The sequence below is a fragment of the Daucus carota genome, chromosome 9, assembly GCF_001625215.2.
Source record: "Daucus carota subsp. sativus chromosome 9, DH1 v3.0, whole genome shotgun sequence".
NCBI lineage: Eukaryota > Viridiplantae > Streptophyta > Magnoliopsida > Apiales > Apiaceae > Daucus > Daucus carota.
This window is the reverse complement of record NC_030389.2, coordinates 38,175,689-38,198,002: the sequence shown is the minus strand read 5'-3', so window position 1 is coordinate 38,198,002 and position 22,314 is coordinate 38,175,689. Positions and strand designations below refer to the sequence as shown.

Here is a 22,314-nt window from a genome sequence, read left to right as displayed (position 1 = left end):
TAAAATCCACATAAAGTCTTAGTGTATTTTCTATGTCCTATTGTAACTGATGTTTGACTTTTTCATATTATAGTTACGCTCAACAAAAAAGTTTCTAAACTTTTAATTGATATAAATTTTATAAAAAGTAATTGTATGTGATGTGTTTTTCTAGCAACTTAAAATACGTGCAACCTCTTTGTTGATGGCCATTGGCCAATGTGTGTCTGAGTCATGTATTGATAGCTGTAGGGTAATAGCTGGTCAAGTTAACATTTTTGTACAGAAGCTCAACTGCATGCCATTAGGCAAAAAACAGGGACAAATTTAGACCTCTGTTCCAGAAAGAATCCATTTGAGGAGTTGTAAGACTTGCAAGAAGTTATGTTTGTTACTTTTTTCGTCCTATATATTCCTACTGCCACTTCATATTGTGAGATTTTGGTGCAGTGGCCAGTGAGTGTGTGGTTCATGGTTAATGAGCTTGGTTAACGGGAATCAGAACCTCAATCTCATGCATAGGTGTTTGGTTTATTTATATGGTTGTATGGAATGGGAACCTCAATTCTTTTAGATGGTTAAAAATCATACACATCCAACCCCCGGGTTTCCATACAGTTCTCAATTTCTCATTCCCGTTAACCCCTATTCTCATACCCTCCTATCCCATTCCCGACCTTAATCCAAACGTCCCCTTAAGTTATCTCATTCCTTTTCTTCCTGATACTGTCTGTCTTAATGTTTCTGCAGGTGCTGAGATTTTTCCTTCTTGCTGATCATTAGGTACAGTTGCTAAAGGCGTTGTGCAAGTGTTTTTATAGCTGAATAGTAACATTTTTCAGTTCAGTTTTTAGGCCAATAGATATTTTTGAGTTTTGTATTAGAGCCATCAGTAGTCTAACATAAAATGCATAATTATCAGCGCATGTTGCATTTTGTGAAAGCTTTGTAATAATGCACCCTCCACTAATACACAATGCAGCGAACAAATGGACCACCAATAACTGTCCCTCTTGCGTGAAAATTGTTGGTGGAATAGGAGCTATAAATAAATGGACAGACCCCTCTTCTTTACTACATTCATACATTTTTATACAGCAACTCTCTCTCTCTCTCAGATCACCTATCTGTAAAGTAAAATAGTCCCCGGTATGCATTTCGACCATACTGGACTATTCAGCAACTGGAGTGACTGACTTTGATGCCAGGGTCCTCCGTAAACCCTTGTGAAATCTTCTCACTGATGTTGTTGTTTGATAAATCTATATACATAAACCTGAATGTAGAGGTAAATTTTTTCTCATATCCTTTCGTATCATCTATCATCCTTTCACCATTTGCTATATAGTGATCCATTATGTCGCTTGTAATCATGGCCCTATACGTGTTATGATGAATTACATTTAAATTACAAGCGAGATTAGGGATCACTACTTAGATATTTAGACAATGATTAAGAGATGATAGATGATGTCAAAGGATATGAGCAAAAAATCACCTCTAGACTCTAATTTATGTTCTCTATGGATCTATCAAATAACAACATCCATGGGAAGATTCTTGGTTGAATAAATTTGAATGTAGTTTGTTATCATCTTGCTAGGAAGATCCTGTTAATTAATTGTATGGTCCTATCTCCTTTTGGGAGAAGCCCAAAAACAAATTCATATAAATATATAAATAACCGATATTAAATTTTTATATATTTAGTGTTCATCTACTTTCCTGAGGTGACCTCCTTGGATGGCAAATGCAGCTGTTGGATATATACTTGTTGATGAAGTATAATACAAGTTGACTATTTTAACTGCATACAATTTCATATATTAAAAAGCAATAGGACAATTTGATCATAAAGTAGTTCCCTTATAATTTATATAAAAATATTCACAAAATTTCTTCTCTTTCCTTCCTCCATGATTGAGCAATGTCAGCATCCATTTGTGCAGATACTTACAAGATCATGGTCCCCTTATTTGTAAATCAGAAGTTTATTTTAAGTGGTTTGTAATATAAATTGTGTAGACCAAAAAGAATTGTTGTTGTTGATTGAAGAAGTTCAAAGATTTGATTGTTTTGCGTTTTACGTTTATATATGGCTAGTATATCTGATAATTATGGGGTTGTATCCGGCAAAGATTGCACTTTTCCGGCTGGTGTAAGAGTTCTTGTAGTGGATGATGACTTTACTTGGTTGAAAATTGTGGAGCAGATGCTTACAAGATGCAATTATTCATGTAAGCAGACCCCACTTCTTATTCTTCTTCTTCTTCAATTGTTTTAGATTAAATCTGTAATTTTCATTTTGTTGATTTGGAAGCTTTACTTTTAGTTTTGGTTTTTGTTTGATTAATGGTGATGCTTACTAGTTAAAACATGTTAAGCCTGCTGTAAAGTTTAGATAATTCTTGTCTTAGTTATGCTAAGGAGCTTTATGCATATATGATATGATGATTACAGCGAAATTTGTTATGTGTTTGGGGCTGGGATACATGTATTGAATCTTGTTTGTTTATTCGCGATGTTGGTACTTTAGTTAGTACTAATGCTTGGAAGTTAACACACTTAAAGTGATATCTGTGGTATTCTGTTTGCTTGAATATTTCTTAAGCTGTCATATCTATCATAATACATGTGACTTTTTTGTGGACATCAGACATTAGTTAAGGAATCTTTAAAAGCTTGATATAATAAACTCATAAATCAATTATATCTGTTGCTTCCTATTGTTTTTACTGTGATTATGACTTTGCTGCAATGCTGATACAGAGGATTTAGATACCCATGTGTTAATGATTATTGGAGATTGATTATATTCACTTAGCGAATTTGTGCTTGCAGCTACAACATGCTCCCGGGCTACTGCTGCTATAAACCTTCTGCGGGAGAGGAAATGCTGTTTTGATTTGGTCCTAATTGATGTTCAGACGCCTGATATGGATGGCTTTAAGCTCCTTGAGCTCGCTGGTTTGGAAATGAACCTTCCTGTCATTAGTAAGTTGTTAGTTTTTTAATAAAGGGTATTGGTATATGTGTTCCCCAGACCCTGCTTAAGGAGTATATATACTTGGAATGTTTGGTTTAGTATGTTCGTGTACTAATGTTATATAGTATGGTATTTCAGTGATGTCCGCATATGGAAGGACTAGTGCTATTATAAGAGGTATAAGACACGGGGCTTGTGATTACTTAGTCAAGCCTATACACGAGGAAAACTTAAAGAACATATGGCAGCATGTAGTCAGGAAAAAGTGCAATGAGACCAAAAAACAGGAAATTTTTAGCAGTTTGGATAAAAAAGACAGGAACAGAAGCGCAACAAGTGATTTAGAACATGCTTCTGCTGTTAATGAAGATGGCAGCGAGTCAGATGATGAAATATCTGCATCAGAGAAGCCAATTGAACTGTGGTCGGTTGAGCTTCATCAAAAATTTGTTATTGCAGTGAACCAACTTGGAATAGATAGTATGAACACAACCATATCCTTATAATGTTAGCTTATAATAGTCTGTATTATCAAAAGATTAAAATGTGTGTTTGATGCTTACTCAAAAAAATTTGTTTCCCTTTCAGAGGCTGTACCAAAAAAAATTCTCAAACTGATGAATGTCCCGGGCCTGACCCGAGAGAATGTTGCAAGCCACTTACAGGTGTTGCACTATTAATTTTGCTATTTTCTGTGTCCCTAAACATTAATAAGCATGTGCTAGTTACTAATAAGTATTAGTTGTGTATTTTATCGCCGTTGGTCTATAGCTGCAGATAGAACAGCCCTAGGAGATATTAGATTCTATGTTTTCAACTTTGAGGGGGAGGGGGGAGGGGGGAGTGAGAGAGACTGCGTTCAGATACTAGTAACATGGTTCAAGAGTATAACTTGTACATACTGATGAATTTGCTGCCTTGTTTAATGCCATTAGATGTGTTAACCTTAATTTGTAACATCCCCATCGATTAGATTAAAGCTAATTTAATATTAATGTGCTAGCTCAACACATCCAACACCGATTAGATAAACAGTATTTTGTGGCCTTTATAAGCACAAGCAAACAACTGAAGTATATCAAATTGCTATCTCTTTTGGACTGATATATCATATATGTATGTGCTTGGTACCTCGCATGCTAAAAATTCTACTTGTATTGGGATAATATTCAATCTGAATCTCTTTTTGATTCTTTTTACAGAGATTCAGGCTATATTTTAGGAGGTTAAGTGTTCTCCAACAGCCGATGGGGATGCCTTTTCCATTTTATGGTCATGTAAAACATGATCCAAGACTAAGCCTACGGGAAATATCTGATCCCCAAACTCTGGCAGCATCTCGTCCAATTCCTCTGCAAACATTGACCGATCTGCATGCTGAACTATTAGGCCGGCCAGTTAATGATCAAAAAATTATATTACAAGGATCTCGACAAGGACAAAAGAATGCCCTTGGTGATGCTGGTATAGCACATCAGCAGCCCATTTCACTGTTATGGGGTCATTTTCTTCATATTTTTCCTGCAATCTTCCTGTTTTGTTCGGTTGTGTGGTTGATTATAGAGTTATAACTGAAATGGATTGGAAATGCTCAAAATTGACAGATTGATCACTCAGGCCTCAGATCTTGCCAACTCTGCTTGTATAAATTTCGATGCTTTAGATTGTAGTTTGACTTGGTTCTTTAGGAGATTCGCCTGAATTTTCTCTTTTGCCTGTTTACCTCTATGGCTACACCCTGGAGATTTTATACATAAAGCGATAAATAAAAAAACAAGCAGGCTACTGTCTTTCTATGCATGTTACTCGAACTCATAAAATAATTATATGAAGGCAGTGGTTGCTAGTTCAAAATCCATCTGATCGAAATTGAAACCAATAAAATGGCAGAGATTGAATTAAATTGTTGTGTCATCTGTTGTAGAGGGTACTAGTTACATCGAATTGTTGAGAGTGCATAACAGATCTGAGAGTGCTTTCACTGAGAACTCTGCACTCCTAAAAAAAGTGCATCACAATATTAATAATTGTGCAGAACAATTGTTCTCACTCTAAAATGTGTTATCCGCAGAGTGCAGCCCTAACGGTTTTTTTTGCCAATAATTTTAGTCAATGTAATTACTGTCACCGACACAGTCAATGTGATGTTTAACAAAAGATAAAAAACCTAATGCCACAAAATTTGAGCATGAAAGTTGCAGTGTGCTTCAAAGGTACAACAAACACTTGGTTCTTCACTTGGATAGAAACTGGGACTTGAAGGTTTCCAAAGATAATCCTTTGTCAATGTATTCGATATTGGAAGGGTTGAATGGCCCTTTGATTCTGTCTATTGACTTGATCTTAGCCCTTGCTGGAAGTATACTCCTTGAAGGATCTGGATTTGTACTGTGGCTCAAACTCGACGAGAATCCCTGATCAATACAGTACAGAGCCATAGACCGTGTCATACACTCCGACACAAATACTATTCTGATATAACTACTTATATTTGCTTAAAATAAAAATCCGATCAACAATCTACAAGAAAATCACAGGCATCACGGATGCTGGTTAAGCCTACTCAAACTGAAATGATTTTCAAAAAACAAGCAAAAGAACATGGTTTTTTTTTATAAATACCCAAGTTACAGAAGTTATTTTCAAAAATACGATGCAACCTCATTTGCAACGCCATTAACCTGAAATCATCAACTGTGCTGTAACTAATCGTATTTTTGAAAATAAATCTGAAAACGTGAGTATTTTTGCAAATTTTCCAAAATGGAATGCTTTTGACAGCTACTAACCTTAAAGACAAGAATTTGGACATCCTGCTCATCCACCTCTGCCTTGACAAGAAGTGCTACTTCCTTCACACTCTCACTGTAATATTCCAGCATTGCCACATCTTCATTGTTCCCATATTCCTCCCCATCGTCCTCTTCGTCGTCCTCATCATAGCGAATTCTCCGCCTGGCATTGACAACAATGCAGGAAGCATGTCGAATTTTGCCTGCTTTTGAATTGCATTGCCTAATGCAACTAAAATCAGTAGCAACATTTTTGCATGAAACTGAAGGCCAGCAAAAATATGATGATGAGTTGATTGTGCTCCATCTATCTATGCTCTTCAACATAGGTACTAAGTGAACAACTGAACACTGCATAGATAAGGTTTTCATGATAAGGCCTTTACCCATTCGATTCTTAACCATTCATTTATTCTGCGTATTTATTGATTTAATTTTCTGAACAATGCAGCTCGAAATATTTATGTTCAGAAACTCATGGAAAATGTGAGCTTCTTGTATTTTCTCCAGCTGTAACACCTCGAAACAGAATCAGAAAAAAGATTCTGCCTAAAATTTGTTGCTACATTACTGTTCAAAAGAGTACAATAATAGTGTGAGAACTGTCCAAAATAATCACAAAAACATGTTAATCGTTCGTACTTCGCTCTATGTTTCACATTTTCGTATCACTCAAAACAAATAAAATCATTCATTTTATAAAAAAAAACATTCGTAATCGAATCACACTTTTTTTAAAGACATATTCCCCCGTCCCTTTTATTTCTTTACAATTTCCTTTTTGAATGTCCCATCCAATTCTTTACATTTCAAAACTTACCAAAAATAGCCAATGAGTCTCACCAATTCTCCACTTTTCTTTCTTTTTCACACTACTTTTACTCCACTATCTTCTTTTTATACATTAAAAATCAATGTGTCACATCACTTCACCCACTTTTCTTCTTCTTTTCCACTATTTTATACATATTCATTAACCTTCGTGCCCAACCCATTTGATAAGAAATGGGAGGGACTGTTATTTTACACCAACTATGAGAAAAATTGTAGAAGGGGGGTTGAATACAATCTTTTACAAATTAAAAGATTCAAGAACATAAACACTTTAAAACACTAAAGCAAAAAAACACCAAGTATTAAAAATACGGGTGGATTGAATGATCCACCCGTGAGATTTTATATTGAAAAATCTGTGGATTGATTACAATTCGCACAGCTGCAGGTTCATCACTTGAACAGTTTCTAACTCTCAGATTTTCTCTCAAGTTTTTCAAACACTTTCAACTAATGCTACTAACTTGGTTATATACTCCAAGTTTTACAAAGTTTTTAACTAGAATACAAATTGCACTCTAATCTAAACAATGCTGCACATCTTTGTCTTATGCATGCTTTATGAGATGTCTTTATCTTTGACCATCATCTTGATTTGATCCAGATTGCATTGCATGAGATAAGAATGTTTATGGCTCTTCTTTATTGTCCTAATCAGGCTTCCATGTCTATTTTAGTGTAATTCGATCCATGTGATTTGTCAGGCTTAAACTCAAGTCACTTTCAACTGCTCTCTGCTTCATCAGTTGAAAGCTCTGGTCACTTTCAACTGCTCTTGACTTCATCAGTTGAAAGCTCCTTCATCAGTTGAACGAATTACAAACTTCATCAGTTGAATGTTGTTCCAGTCTCATCAGTTGAATTCTCTAGCATCATCAGTTGAACACTTTGTCTTCAGTTGAATGCTTGGTCATCATCAGTTGAAACATGATCCAGTCTTCATCAGTTGAATAGTTACATCTCATCAGTTGAATATCCTTCATTTAGATAAAATTACATGGCATTGGATATTTACAATTGGTCATCCTATTCTACCCATCCGTTGATAATTCTCAAAGATAAGAAGTATAACAATTACAACTGAAATTTTGATAAAGATTCTAAATAAGACATGCTACAAAGTGTTTATGTTATCATCAAAAATTATTGATTCCTAACAAGGATGGAGGGAGTAGTTTCATAATTATTAATACTTGTCATTACGTTGATTTCATATTATTTCTAAATTATCTCAAGAAGAAAGTGAGAGTATAAAAGATATGAGTAACATCATAAATTCAATTATGATATTTTAGATGATATCATAATCGTTTATTTTGAGTTTAGTTGAGAATATTAGAAAAATCTAATAACTTTAATTATAATTTATTTTTATTTTTTTCTAATATTTACTAATGAGATGATGATAAAGAGGGTTCTTTTATAATAAGTGAATACGATTAATGAAAACTAGAGACTCAAATTAAACATATATAACATATTTATATTAACAATTTTGATATACGGAATGAAAATCACAAATCCACTTGAAAATAAATAGATTTTTACACGATCCGAAAAATCTCGTCCTGACCAAATTTTGACCGTAGTAAAGAAAAGACTCCATAATTCAAACAGCAGTTTTTCCTTTCCGTCAATACATACAAAACATTGATATATACATACACCTACTTCTATGATACTCAGGGTCTGTTTGGGATTGCTGTTGAAAATTGTTGTTGCTGTGAGTAAAAGTGCTGTTTTAAAAAGTGCTGTTTATAAAAACTGAGACTGTTTGGTAAATTTGATTTCAAATGTGTTGTTTGAATAAAAGCTGAAAACAAACTGTTTGGTAAAGTTTTTGTTAAACTACTGTTCAGAGTTATAATTATAATAAAATACTCACTCCGTCCCATTTTAGTTGTCACATTTTTATTTTTGTTGGTCAAAATGATTTTGACCGAAGATTATAAGTTACTCACTCATTATTTTAAAAAACTGAAAATTACATCTTAAAGTAAATTAAAAGTTATTTCTGGTGATATATTTTTTTTATTTTGTCAATTGATAAAATATTAAAAAAATTCAGTCAAACTTTAATCAATTTGACCGGCACAAAATCAAATGTGACAACTAAAATGGGACGGAGTGAGTAATATTTTATTCATTATTTCATAGACAAATATTGATAAAAAGCTGTGGTTGTGGTTGAAAACCACAACCCCAAACAGGCACTCAACTAAAAATCAAACCACATAACTAACGTGCTCTTCCCTCCCACCACTTTTTCTCTCTCTAGATCTACTTCAATCAATTACTCAACTATACATACATTATATTTCTATCATTGTATGTATTATACGCATACGCATTTTCACTTTTCCTGATCGGAAGTGATGTCGACGGAGCGATTGAGTTCCGGCGATTTTTACGTTCAAATGCAATCGGATGCGGCGTCGTTTCGTCATGGTTCAAGTGAGTCAACTCGGATGTTTGATGAGTTGCCTAGTGCTACAATTGTTCAAGTGTCGCGTCCTGATGCTAGTGATATTACTCCCATGCTCTTGTCTTACACTATTGAGTTCTCCTACAAACAGGTAATACATCTCTCATCTGTGTAGTTTCTGTGTTCAAGGAGGGATAGGGAGGGAAGGAGAGAGAGGGGGGGGGGGGGGGGGGGGGAGAGAGAGGGGGGGAGAGGGAGAGAGGGAGGGGGGGAGAGAGAGTCTAATGAAAATCATTTTAAAATAAGAACTGAGAATTGAGGATTTTATAACTGAAACTGGTGATTTATATTGAAACTGTGATTACTGATAAGCATTCAAATTGTGTTTCGGTTGAATTGATCATCTTCGATTTTCCTGTAAGTGGGAGTAATTGGATGGTTAGGAATGTTGGTTAAATTTGGGGTAGTTGGCAATTAATTTGTTTTTTTAGTTATGTCATGTTGCAGGAGGGACAACATTAATGTTATATTTGGAGATTAAATACTACTAGTACTACTTAATTGCAATTTTTTCATTTAGTTCAAGCTTCATTATACTTTATAGGTGAATTCATCTATATACTTTATGATCATATCATAACTTTGTCCAATAACTAAAATCATCTCGGAAAGACTCCTAGTTCACTCTTAAATATAATAACAAGATTTATTTATATTTTGTTCATATTTAAACTCAACTGATGACAAGGGATTGGAGAGAATCAAATATTTTACTACAAAGGAGAACAAGTTAGAAGCACCTAGTCTTAGATGTGTGTTTAATCAACAACTCATTTATCGGTCTGCAACTAGATAACATGTTTTGTTTCTACGATATTGTATGTTGTTAGTAATTAGAATAAGGTGCACAATGTCATGTTTCTTATAAATTATATGCTTTTTTTTTAAGAAAGCTATTGTTATTATGACATGATTTTTTTAGTTCTTATAAACATGGAAAAAATTATTTAATAGTGTAGTATCATATTATATTCTGAAAAAGAACATATATTACTTTGAAGGTTGCAAGTATTAGCGGTTCTAAATGGTACTAATATTGTTTTAGATGGTAAATTTTTGGTGTTTGTTACTTTTTGGATGGGATAAAAAAGATGATAATATGCATGAACAACTCTCCTATTTTAGCAAAAACAAATATTGATTTTTAAATCAATTACTACCGATCCATTACACAATATATACTACTATCCAAATTTGACTGATCATTATTAAAGATAACACCATTAGAGTACACCACGTTCACGTTAGAGGTTCAACAAATTTAAGTAACAATTATTTTTTTAATATTTTAGCTAATTAATTTACCTAATACCCTTGAGATGCTCTTATACTTTTAACGTTTCTCTACGTGAAAGTAGAATTTCAAGGGTACTATTACTAGAAGCCAAAAGGCAATAACACGAGTTGCAGATGCCAATCATATAATGGTGCCATACTAAATATCAATTTTTTTTGAATACACAAATCTATACAATTTTTATAAGCTAATGCATACTAATAACTGATAGTAGCCACAATGACTTCTAATTAGTAATAATTACCACAAATAAGACTTTCAATCCAATTATTGGAACTCGTCCTACTTATCTTACTAACCATTAAATAATAATACAAATATTTCAAAATCACTCAAATCAACTTCGGATTGTTTCCACCGGTCCCTCTTTATTCATAGTTGTGAAATTTGTGACCGAGGATGTATTTTTTGTTATTCCTATTTTAGTTGTAGCGCTTCCCCAACGAACTATTATTATTATTTTCTTCTAGTAGTCTCATTAAATCCATATGTTATTGCTTTATCACCAGCTTCCAATTAAGAATCAATTAGCTGTGATAAGATTACTTTTTCTATCTTTTGAATCTTTAAGCGACGAAACTTTTGTCTTAAGCCTTTGAATTCACAAAAAATTTATTTACACCTTTGCTTTAAGGTAGATCCTCTTCCATTGAATGAATTTTATTCACCACAACTATTAATTTATCACAATATTCTTTTATATATCTATTTAAACCTCAATTTTTCTTTCATGCTAAAGCCTCAAAATATCTTGAGATTGAAGACTTGCATATCCTAGTTCTTTCGTCTCTAATAATCATCACTGTTAAGTTTCTTGTTCTGATGATTCAATTTATTTTACTTATTCTACTAACCATCAAGTAATAATAGAGATTTATTAAAAATTACTCCAAGTCACCTTAAATTATTTTCAACAGTGTTGACAACAGTTTAGATTAGATTACTTTACTCCTTTATAAAGAGAGACTGTTTATTAATTCATTGCCAAAATGAAGTGTAGAAAATATTTTAGATCATGATAGAAGATAAACAAGTGTTCAATTAAATTGTTTATACCTTCTCAGTTTACGGTTAATCTATTGCTTCTCAGCTTACGCTAAGTTAGAGTATCGTGATTATAACATTATAGTCTGTAAGCGTTCTTAGCTGTAGATATTCACAAAACTAAATAACGCTACATTTTGTTCTTGTATGTGTTTTATAGTTCAAGTGGCAGTTGAAGAAGAAAGCTGCAGAAGTTTTTTATCTGCACTTTGCATTGAAGAAACGTTTGTTCATCGAGGAGATCCATGAGAAGCAAGAGCAGGTGTGACAGTGTTACTTTGAGCCTTCATTGCATAATCGTGTAAGGATTTGCTGCATTTTTTATTATGTCATTGTGTTGCAAGGTTAAAGAATGGCTGCAAAACTTGGGAATTGGAGAACACGCAGCAATGGTGCATGATGAAAACGAACATGATGATGAAACTGTTCCTTTAAATCATGATGGAAGTGTTCGAAGTCGGTGAGTGCTGATTAAGTAGAACTTCTCAGAATTTAGTTGAATATGTATATGATATCTTCTCTCTCCATAATTGATATAGTTCTTACAGGTGCTTTTTTATTCAGTGATGTTCCTTCTAGAGCTGCTCTGCCGATTATTCGTCCAGAACTTGGAAGGCAGCACTCAATGTCTGACAGGGCAAGGGTTGCAATGCAAGGATATTTGAATCATTTTCTTGGAAACTTGGATATTGTTAACTCTAGAGAGGTACACAGGGGTGATATAGCTTTTATTAATACAAGTTCAAAAAATGTTAGTTGTTTCTGGGATATTATTTCTTATATACTTGGCAAGAGTGAGCAATATTTTGATGCCTACAATTGCAAAATATATGTTATTGTAGGTTTGCAAGTTTTTGGAGGTTTCTAGATTATCATTTTCCCCAGAGTACGGTCCCAAGCAAAAAGAAGATTATGTGATGGTGAATCATTTATCAACAATTTTAGATGATAAGGATCACAGGATGTGTTCGCCATGTCAATGGTTCAATTGCTGTAGCGACAACTGGCAAAAGGTATGAAAGTCTAACTGACAGTCATCATACTTAGCTCTAGTATACAAGGGATGTGGGTGAAATCTTGTATTGAGATTTAAATTTGTTGGAGGAACTTAACGATTGGTAAATGTTAAGACAGAAAGATCAGTGCCTGCTTAGCCTACTTGTGGGGCGTGCTTGGAAAAGTAGAATCCACCGATTCTGGTTCTCAAATTTCAAGAAATTGGTAGATGTTGCCTTCTACCAGTTCATATTTAAATATCAACCATAGCCCACGTGCATCTTTGCATTTATTTATTGTATAGTTGTCATGAATTTTACAATTATATAGCCCATTCTTTCAATTCTGGGTTAAACTGAAGTAGCACTAACTCTGTAAGTGCCTGTGTATGGGTCTATTAGCTAGAAATAATCGTTGTATTAAAAACCCGGAAGGCAGCCCCTGGCTTTCAGTGTGAATTCGTGTCCTCTAACTATGCCATATTCGCATTTTGAAGTATGTTGTCCTTAATTGTTAAACCAAAGATCATTCCTACATTCATTGCTATATTTTAGTCCAGACAACTCATACCTGATTATGTGTTTTGATAACACTTACTTTGATGAACGTAGAGTTTGTTAATATGGATCAGTATCTAAACAGTTTTAAACCTTTACTCGAAATATACTGTCATTCTTGCACATGTGGTTGTAGCTGCACCTATTTATATTCTCTATCTTGATTAAATTATTATCCTATGTGTACGCTATTTGGAAGAAAGCGGTTGTATCTAGTTTTAATCTTTTAATGAAAGATGAACAGTCAAAGATCTCAATATGATCATTAACAGCCAACTTTAGGAATTATCTAGTTCTGTATAAAGCATAAATAGTGACTTATGTCATTATTGTTCTATGCAATTGCTTTGTGGTATTAGTACACACTAACGCTCTTTTTAATGAAATTTGCACAGGTCTGGGCTGTTCTGAAACCTGGATTTCTGGCTCTGCTAAAAGATCCTTTTGACCCAAAACCGTTGGATATAATTATTTTCGATGTTCTACCGGCTTCAGATGGAATTGGAGGCAGAGTACCTTTAGCAGTAGACACTAAAGAAAGGAATCCTCTGCGTCATTCTTTTGAAGTAATTCTGATATAACTCTCTTACTTTCTGAAAAAGTTAGTAGTTGCTATCTCTCTGGCTTATCCAATGTTTTCTCTCCTACTTCGGGTTTAATTTGTATCATTGGTCTACAGCAAACTAGGTGACTTAGGTTATATATCTTGTCTGTTTTTCTTTCAAACTAAAATTTATTTACCCATTAAAATGGAATTTATACTTTGATTCCTATTTGGGGGTACAAATCGTCTCCAGCATTATACCAATGGTTAAGATACACCTTTAATGTACTGGGTTATGCTTATGATCAGTTGGTAACAATTTTTAGCCTGAATTTGGCGCACTACTGTTGGGCATTAGGCTAGTGAATACTGATGCAACATCTGTTTTAAAGTTTGGGCAACTGTTATGTGTTAATTTCTGAAAATCTTATTATTTTCTTCTATTGACCTTTCGGTTTTGGCTGCAATGACACTCAAACACAACACTTATTCTAAGATAGATCCTTTCTAATAAATTTGGATAATTTGATCAACTGAAAGGACATATGAAATGATGTTGGGATGCAAAAGAACAAAAAAGAAAAGGAAAAGAGAAGAGAAGAGAAGAAAAAGCAAAAGAAAAGAAGATAGTCATTATTAATAACTTATGATCATCTTGCACCCTTGTCCAAATTAAAGACAGGGCCTCAAATCCTTGTTGTATATGACAGTCAGTACCGTAATCCAGGCACAGATGATACTTTTGGGAGCTATATTACAACTCCATGACTTGGCTGGAAAGCTATTCAAGATTTGAAATTCAAGGACTTTCAGCTAATATCGAAGGGCAAAAAAATTAAATTCCTTTTTTGTAAATTCCTGTTAAATAGGTCCATATCTTCTTTACTAGACTACATAAGATAGATGTAGCTAACATGAGGGTTTATAATTTATATTACTTTGGTAAGACCTGGAAAACAATTATGTAACTCATTCACATTCTACTATTATGAGTTCATTGATTCATGCTGAAATTTCTTTTCATTTAAGTGTACTACCACTTATAGAACATAATTTTCTACAATGTAAATTTACTACAGGTGTTTTGTGGAAACAGGAGCCTAAGATTAAGATGTAAGAATAGTGCTAAAGTAAAAGACTGGGTTGCTGCAATTAATGATGCTGTAATCCGACTTCCAGAGGGCTGGTGTCATCCTCATCGTTTTGGTTCCTATGCTCCTCCACGGGGTTTGACTGAAGATGGTAGTGAGGTTCAGTGGTTTGTTGATGGTCAAGCAGCCTTTGATTCTATTGCTTTAGCTATCAATGGAGCAAAATCGGAGGTGCAGCTTTAGCTATTGTCGGTCCAGCCTGCATTGGTTTCTTCTTATATAGATTAGTGCTATATATTAATGATTAAGAGTTTCATGCAGATTTTCATTTGTGGCTGGTGGGTTTGCCCTGAATTGTATCTAAGACGCCCATTTCATGCTCATGCTTCCTCCAAGCTTGATGCTTTGCTGGAAGCAAAAGCGAAGAAAGGTGTGCAGGTACTCAGACTCATGTATTAAACATTATTATTTAAGATGCTTAGGTGAATATTGCTGTTTTTTCGTTCTTTCTAATTTTTTATGGGTGATAGTAATCAGCTGTTAGTGTGATGGGCTGATGGTAGATAGCAAGGTCCCCTTCTGTTAATTTTATTAGAACTATTATTTTTGTTAGTATGTCTTCTTGTCAATATTATGGGACTCTTCCTTTTGTTATTATGTTACCTGGGAAATTTATGGTGACAAGCTAGGAAGCACGGACACGGCAAAAAGGCTGCCGTATGCGTGTCGGACACGGCTGATACGGGGACACGGCACCGACACGGCTGAGTACGTATCCGATACGCCATGTGGCGTGTCGGAACGCAAATGCAGCCGACATGCAACCAAAACCTCTGCCCAACTTTAAAAAAGGCCCAGTAATGTTTATAGCCTAATACCAGACGTCTTTTATATGTATACAGATTCTATATGTATATAATTATTTAGCTATCTCTCTCTGTTTTTCATCATTTAATCTGATATACATACGCAAAAGCCTAGATATAAAATCATTCTATATATCTATTTGCTAAAGATCACTTGATTATATAAATATACGAGTGGGACAATGAGTTCAAGTGTGAAGTTGTTTAATATTCAACAAATTATATATTTTATAAATACTATTTATTTTTTGCCGTGTCCCGTATCCAGGACTCTTTGCTAATTGGCGAATCCCCGTATCCCGTGTCCTGTGTCCCGTGTCGCCGTACCCGAGTCGGTGCTTCCTAGGTGACAAGTTTTATATACATGGGTTTCCTACATTCTTTTTGATTGTTCTCTTGGTAAAAATTGTCAGCATTTTTCCATATGATTCTCCTATTGTCACGTAAGACTTATGTTATGGATGCCTGTAACTATTTTTTTTGTTATTTATCTTTTACTGCAGATATATATCCTTTTGTACAAAGAGGTTGCTCTTGCCCTGAAAATTAATAGCATGTACAGTAAAAGAAAGCTTCTAGGCATCCATGAGAATATCAAAGTACTGCGTTATCCTGATCATTTTTCTAGCGGTGTCTATCTATGGTATGTGGTTTAGGGTGAATTACTTATCTTGTTTCAACTTGAATCATAATTATGCTGTCTACTGAACAAAAAATTATTACATGTAGGTCTCATCATGAAAAGCTTGTCATTATCGATAATTACATTTGTTTTATTGGAGGACTGGATCTATGTTTTGGTCGTTATGATTCATCTGACCATAAAGTGGGTGATTTTCCACCCAACATCTGGCCAGGAAAGGATTATTATAACCCCAGGTACATGGCTTCTGGTTCCTAGTCTATACTTGATTTTGATTCAAACAAATTGATTGACACCCACAAACGATGAGTGATGCAAAGATTTTGGTTTTCATGTCACTTTTCAAAGTCCATTCCGTGTGTCTTCTGGCTGTCCTTATTGTTTTCACTTTCTTGCTATGTTTCAGCTTTATAATCATGAAGTTACACTAATACAGACCAAAACAATCGAGGGGACAAACCTTGGAATACTTTTAACATTTTTTAAATTTCATAACTAATGTAGTATTGTCGTTTTTCCAATTCATGTGTATATGCTTTATTTTTTCATAGACTATGATAAACTTAGGCAAAATACAATGGTCGATTTAAATGGTTCAACATATCTTTGTACATTCTGATGACTAGCTTTATTTGTATCTTTAACTTCACTAAGCACGAGCTTATGTTAAAATATATTTATTTTCTCTATGTAAGGGAATCAGAACCAAATACTTGGGAAGATACTATGACAGATGAAATAGATCGTGAAAAATATCCACGTATGCCGTGGCATGATGTTCATTGTGCCCTTTGGGGCCCACCCTGTCGTGATGTTGCCCGGCACTTTGTTCAGCGCTGGAATCATGCCAAGGTATCCCGCTTTAGTACAAATCGTTTGCTCTTTTACAAGTCTGATATATGTTATATTTTACAATTTTTTTTTTGCCAGCGAAGTAAAGCTCCAAATGAGCAAACAATACCCCTGCTAATGCCTCAGCAGCATATGGTTATTCCACATTATATGGGAAATAGCAAAGAAATGGTGGAAGAAAAGAGGATTGCAGAAGGCACCAATAAAAATATTAAAAGACAGGATTCTGATTCCTCGCTATCATCTTTCCAAGATATCCCTTTGCTAATACCTCAAGAAGCTGATGGGCCGAGTGCTTCTAATGAAGACTCAAAATTAAACGAATTGGAAATGAACCATGATTTTAATGATCAGCCAAGAGAGGACAGCAAGGTTCCTTTCTTATTTAGGAAGTTAAAAAATGAGTCTTCAGTTACAACTACGCCAATGAAAGGATTTGTAGATGACCTTAATTTATTTTACTTTTAAGCAGGATTTCTCTTTAGATGTTCTGCAGTCCAGCGACGAGACATCAGAAAACAAATGGTTGGAAACACAAGAACGAAGTGATAAAGTTGTTTCTGCAGATGAAACTGGACAAGTTGGTCCTCGTGCTTCATGTCGCTGTCAGGTGATGCGAGTTGGAATTCCTAATTCCTCTTGGTATTATTTTAGTGATATTCGATGTCTTTCTCCTCATTCTACCAATTTATGTATGTGTTGTACAGCTATTAATAACTTGACCCACATCCTTTACACATTAATTTTAAGTCTATAACACTGGAAAATAGTATGCTTTGTTCTGTGTAGTATGACACATGGTTAAGTGGACTGCAGCATTCTTTCACAGGCTTGTATGGTCAAATAGGAAGAGTTTATAGATTGAAATCTCAGAAGTGGTGTTAATCTTCAGGTTTTTGTGGCTTTTGGGCTTTCAATGCCATTAACAATGTTTTTACAGCACTCCAAAGATGAGATTGCTTCTTATTTTCTTCAGTCAAAATCTGTTTGAGTGCTTAAACCCATCCACTGTACCTCTAAAGCAGCTATCTTTGTAGAGCTAGTGCATGTGAATAAGGCGTGAAATGTTCCATGGATAAGACCTTTGAGAGTTTGGAACTTTTTATGTTTTCTCTCCGACATTGATTTCTTATTTTATGACCAGAACCTCTCTCCTTTCCAGGTTATACGGAGTATTAGCCAGTGGTCTACTGGGACAAGCCAGGTTGAAGAAAGCATCCACAGAACTTATCGCTCTCTTATCGAGAAGGCTGAACACTTTGTCTATATTGAGGTCAGCACAATAGTAATGGGGTAAAGGAAAATCATATTAGGAAGAAGTCCATTGAAAGAGATATTTGGAATTACTAATAAAAATGAAGTGATTTATTAAGTTCACAGAATAAATGGGCTATGTTGAGTATACATTATAAGCAAATAGGCCAACAGTCTGGTGATTATTTATCCCAGGAAACAAGCATAGCCTAAAGGTATATCTCTTAGAAACAAACACATAGTAGAAAGTAAGCAACTTATTCACAGATTTATCATACTCTGGCATAATTTTGTCTGATCTGTGAATATGTTGAAAAACTCTGTAGGACTATGTTTGAAAATTTCTTCTATTGTACTTACCTGAATAATGGCAGATAAAAAATTTAGTTATATAATTGAAACACTAAGAATGTGGGCTATTCTCATATGGCAAATCAAAGCGTCTCTTGTTTGACAAAAGCTCTGATTTATAGAGCAGAATTCTGAAATGCCAGTTGACCAGAAAGAAAAAATGATTTATCCGTGTGACTGGACCTTAATATTTCCTAAAATGTTTGGTAAAAAGATGACAGTAATGTAGTAATGACTAATCAATCACATAGTTTACATATGTTTCCATTATATATAGTTTGCTGTATATGTGGATGTTTTCATATCCATGCCTGATATTGGCATTAGGTGTTGTCTTCCCTCCATTTCTAATTTCAAAATCTTAACAATTCTACTAGAATATTTATGCCCACTTCTTAATATATATTGGTTTCTTGTTGCAGAACCAGTTCTTCATCTCAGGTCTCAAGGGAGATGATACCATACAGAACCGTGTGTTAGAATCAATGTATAGACGTATTATTCGAGCACATCATGAAAAAAAGTCCTTTAGAGTTATAATTGTCATACCACTTCTCCCCGGTTTCCAGGTTAAAACAATCAATTGTCCTCCAATTTTTTAGATCATGGAAAAATTCTGAAAAGTTATGTTTGCAGGGTGGTATTGATGATGCTGGTGCTGCATCTGTGCGAGCAATCATGCATTGGCAGTATCGAACGATATGTAGAGGACAAAATTCTATATTGCATAATCTCTACGATCTTCTTGGTGCTAAAATGCATGATTACATATCCTTTTATGGTCTGAGATCTTATGGTAGACTCTCTGACAAAGGTCCAGTGGCTTCTAGCCAGGTATAATCTACGTTTCTGTTCTTATATATGTTACTTCTTCTTTCACCTTTCATGCAAAAGATATTTTACATTTATCTCACTGCTGCTGTCCAGGTCAGTCAGAGATGCTGTGATTGTGAATTGTGATGTAAATGTGTGTTATATTCCGAACAAGTAAAGATATCTCGAGTAGTTTGTTATTTACATGACCGATATTAGCAAGTAGCTATTGTCTTAGATCCTTGTTCGGCTTTGGGTCTGTGATCATAGGAAACATGACCATCTTGGAAAGATGGAGCTTACTAATTGGACACATAGACGCAAAAACAAAATGTGAAATATCAGGTATTTCTGATGTAAAAACGAAATGACCTAAGGCATCCAAGTTTTTATGCTATTATCATTACCCCTTAAGAAACTAAGGTAGATAACCAAGGAAATATATCTGCTGTTGCACACACATTATCTGTCATGAGATTCCCCCCTTATTTGAGCCTCCATGCAAATATCTAGGAACTGTGGCAATTAGAAATTTTCTAGTTAGCCAACAGAGGATGTATATATAACATACACCATTAGACTAACATATTCTTTTCTTTCCTTTTTTTTAATGCCTGTAAATAATTGGTGGAAGTTACATCCATTCTATTAATATTTCATTTGTTTTCCAGGTTTATGTCCATAGCAAGGTTATGATAATTGATGACTGTTCCGTCTTGATTGGATCAGCTAACATCAATGATAGAAGTTTGCTTGGATCGAGAGACTCTGAGGTTCTACTTCTATAATCTGTGGTTCCTTTTGCACTGAAACTATTAGTTATTGGAATCAGTGCCCTTTACCGCGAAAGCAATGTGTGTCTTTAACATGAACCAACAAATGCATTAGATCGAAGTTCTAATCCCTATGTACAAACTAAGTTTAGAGTCTTTGACTCTTTGGAATGTTTATTCCTCCTCTTTCTGATTAAACTAACTAATTGGTTCAATTTTTTAACTAAGGATTCTCAATCGATAATTTATAAAGCCATCTAACTCTCTTTTCTTCACATAGAAGTTTTAAATATTATGTTGCTTGGTTCTGAGTGGGCAACATTGGTTCTCAACTTGTAGCGGAAGTTATATGGCAACTGACTTGGGAGTAAATAGAGCTGTAATGTGTGTAATCATAAAGTTATCTGAACTGTAGATCCTTTTGGAAAAGTGATTTTTACATGCATTTTTCAACTTATAAGTTACTTGTAAGGAACACCAAACGGGCGCAAGGATTACTTCTGAACACTATTTGTTGTGATTGGAGAACCGAGAACATGTACATGGCAGTTTGTCATTTCTTAATATCATTAATGGAGATTTAGTATCTTCACAGTACCTCCGCAACACATATGATAGTTGTAAATGGAAACTTTTTGATATTTTAAATAGTATCTTGAATCTTTTATTCTACAACTGTGGCTCAAAAACCTAGAAAGTTTGATTTTGTAAATTGACCACTTCAAATATCCAAAACTAACTAAATTTTGTAAATAATCGTTACACTAGATTGGTGTCCTTATCGAAGATAAAGAATTAGTTGATTCATACATGGGAGGGAAGCCATGGAAGGCTGGAAAATTTGCTTCTAGTCTTCGTCAGGCACTCTGGTCTGAGCACTTAGGTCTTCAAGAGGGAGAGGTTAGCATCTTCAATGTAGTTTTTGGCTGCACAGACATGGTACCATGAGCGATCATTCAACTGATTACATGTTTTATATTGTTTTACCCCTTTTTTCAGTTGGGCAAAATCATCGACCCAGTGATTGATTCAACGTACAAGGATATATGGATGGCAACTGCAAAGGTACTTGGTCATGATTTTTTATCTACTTTTATCTTTTTGCAAAATGAAATATCTGATATAGCTTCTGCTTTGAGTTTTGCGGTTGTAAATAACTACAGTGTGCGTAATTTCTCATATGACAGACAAATACAATGATATATCAAGATGTAATTTCATGCATTCCTAATGATCTCATACAATCAAGGTGAGGCTCGTAACTTACATCTTCAGTCACCCTCTTTTTTTTGTCTCCTTACTAAGCTGCAACAATTTGATGCAGAGCTGCACTTAGAGAAAGTATGACCTACTGGAAAGAGAAACTTGGTCACACAACAAATGATTTAGGAATAGCGCCCATGACCCTGGAATCATATCAGGATGGAAATATAATAGAAATTGATCCCATGGAAAGACTGAAGTCTGTGAAGGGGCATCTGGTTTCCTTCCCTTTAAATTTTATGTGCGAAGAAGATCTAAGACCTGGATACAATGAGAGTGAATATTACGCATCACCTCAAGTGTTCCATTAAGTGTAATTTATGCAACATTTGTCGCTCGCCTGCAAAGGGGATAACACGAACACACATGAAAGATAAATAAATACATGAAGAGAGAGGATCTGTGTAGTGTAGAAAATTCTGTATATGTATAGAGAATCACAGTTAAGCTGTATATAATGCACTGCTGCACCTCATCCTCATGTGATTGCAGTAGCTATTGCAGTTCTGTTATTCCTGCCTATTTGTGGGGATATTCATTCCACGGATTGGCATCCCATATATAGGGGGTCTGGTGGGTGGATGTAATCATGTAACTATTAAAATTATTTATTCATTGTTTATGTATATTGTACAGCTTAGATTTTTATAAACCTCAGCAAATGGTTGTCTATAATTCACAGTACTTTGAGCTCTTTATTTTATCTGGTAGCAAGATGAAATGTGGATGGAGAAGAGTCTTTACTTGATGATTCATTCTAATAAAAATGGCGGCTCTAGATGAGAAAATATAAATATGGTATATATATTTGATTCATATTTTAATTAATTAATAATGATTCACAAATTTTAATAAACTATTATTTTTTAATCTTATGCGGAACCTAGTATGAGT

At 34.5% G+C, this 22,314-nt stretch overlaps 3 protein-coding genes across 9 annotated transcripts; 2 read left to right on the top strand and 1 right to left on the bottom strand.

The window, feature by feature from the left end:
* The first annotated feature begins 1,780 nt into the window (after window positions 1–1,780).
* Window positions 1,781–4,765, top strand: LOC108200362 (two-component response regulator ORR21). Its single transcript, XM_017368485.2, has 5 exons — window positions 1,781–2,216; window positions 2,821–2,973; window positions 3,104–3,445; window positions 3,554–3,630; window positions 4,168–4,765. Exons 1-5 carry the CDS (start codon window positions 2,075–2,077, stop codon window positions 4,534–4,536), a joined length of 1,083 nt encoding a protein of 360 aa, XP_017223974.1. The 5' UTR covers window positions 1,781–2,074; the 3' UTR covers window positions 4,537–4,765.
* Window positions 4,766–4,849: 84 nt separating this feature from the next.
* LOC108200363 (uncharacterized) lies at window positions 4,850–6,181 on the bottom strand. Its single transcript, XM_017368489.2, has 2 exons — window positions 5,755–6,181; window positions 4,850–5,379 (listed from the first exon to the last, which is right to left on the bottom strand). Exons 1-2 carry the CDS (start codon window positions 6,160–6,162, stop codon window positions 5,200–5,202), a joined length of 588 nt encoding a protein of 195 aa, XP_017223978.1. The 5' UTR covers window positions 6,163–6,181; the 3' UTR covers window positions 4,850–5,199.
* Window positions 6,182–8,791: 2,610 nt separating this feature from the next.
* LOC108202625 (phospholipase D zeta 1) lies at window positions 8,792–22,072 on the top strand. 7 transcript variants are annotated; one of them, XM_064084360.1, is made up of 22 exons: window positions 8,794–9,167; window positions 11,578–11,679; window positions 11,762–11,877; window positions 11,982–12,123; window positions 12,260–12,430; window positions 13,366–13,536; window positions 14,594–14,836; window positions 14,927–15,035; window positions 15,740–15,870; window positions 15,975–16,114; window positions 16,201–16,350; window positions 16,810–16,966; window positions 17,045–17,338; window positions 17,439–17,576; window positions 18,129–18,239; window positions 18,994–19,140; window positions 19,208–19,405; window positions 20,056–20,157; window positions 20,926–21,057; window positions 21,157–21,222; window positions 21,345–21,406; window positions 21,482–22,072. In XM_064084360.1, exons 1-22 carry the CDS (start codon window positions 8,967–8,969, stop codon window positions 21,729–21,731), a joined length of 3,333 nt encoding a protein of 1,110 aa, XP_063940430.1. In that variant the 5' UTR covers window positions 8,794–8,966; the 3' UTR covers window positions 21,732–22,072. The 7 variants fall into 7 exon arrangements, 5 of the variants coding, with proteins under 5 accessions (XP_063940430.1, XP_017226598.1, XP_063940432.1 ...); XM_017371109.2 differs by lacking the exon at window positions 15,740–15,870 and having other exon boundaries at window positions 8,795–9,167; window positions 14,927–15,043; XM_064084362.1 differs by lacking the exon at window positions 8,794–9,167 and having other exon boundaries at window positions 11,966–12,123.
* The last annotated feature ends 242 nt before the right edge of the window (window positions 22,073–22,314 follow it).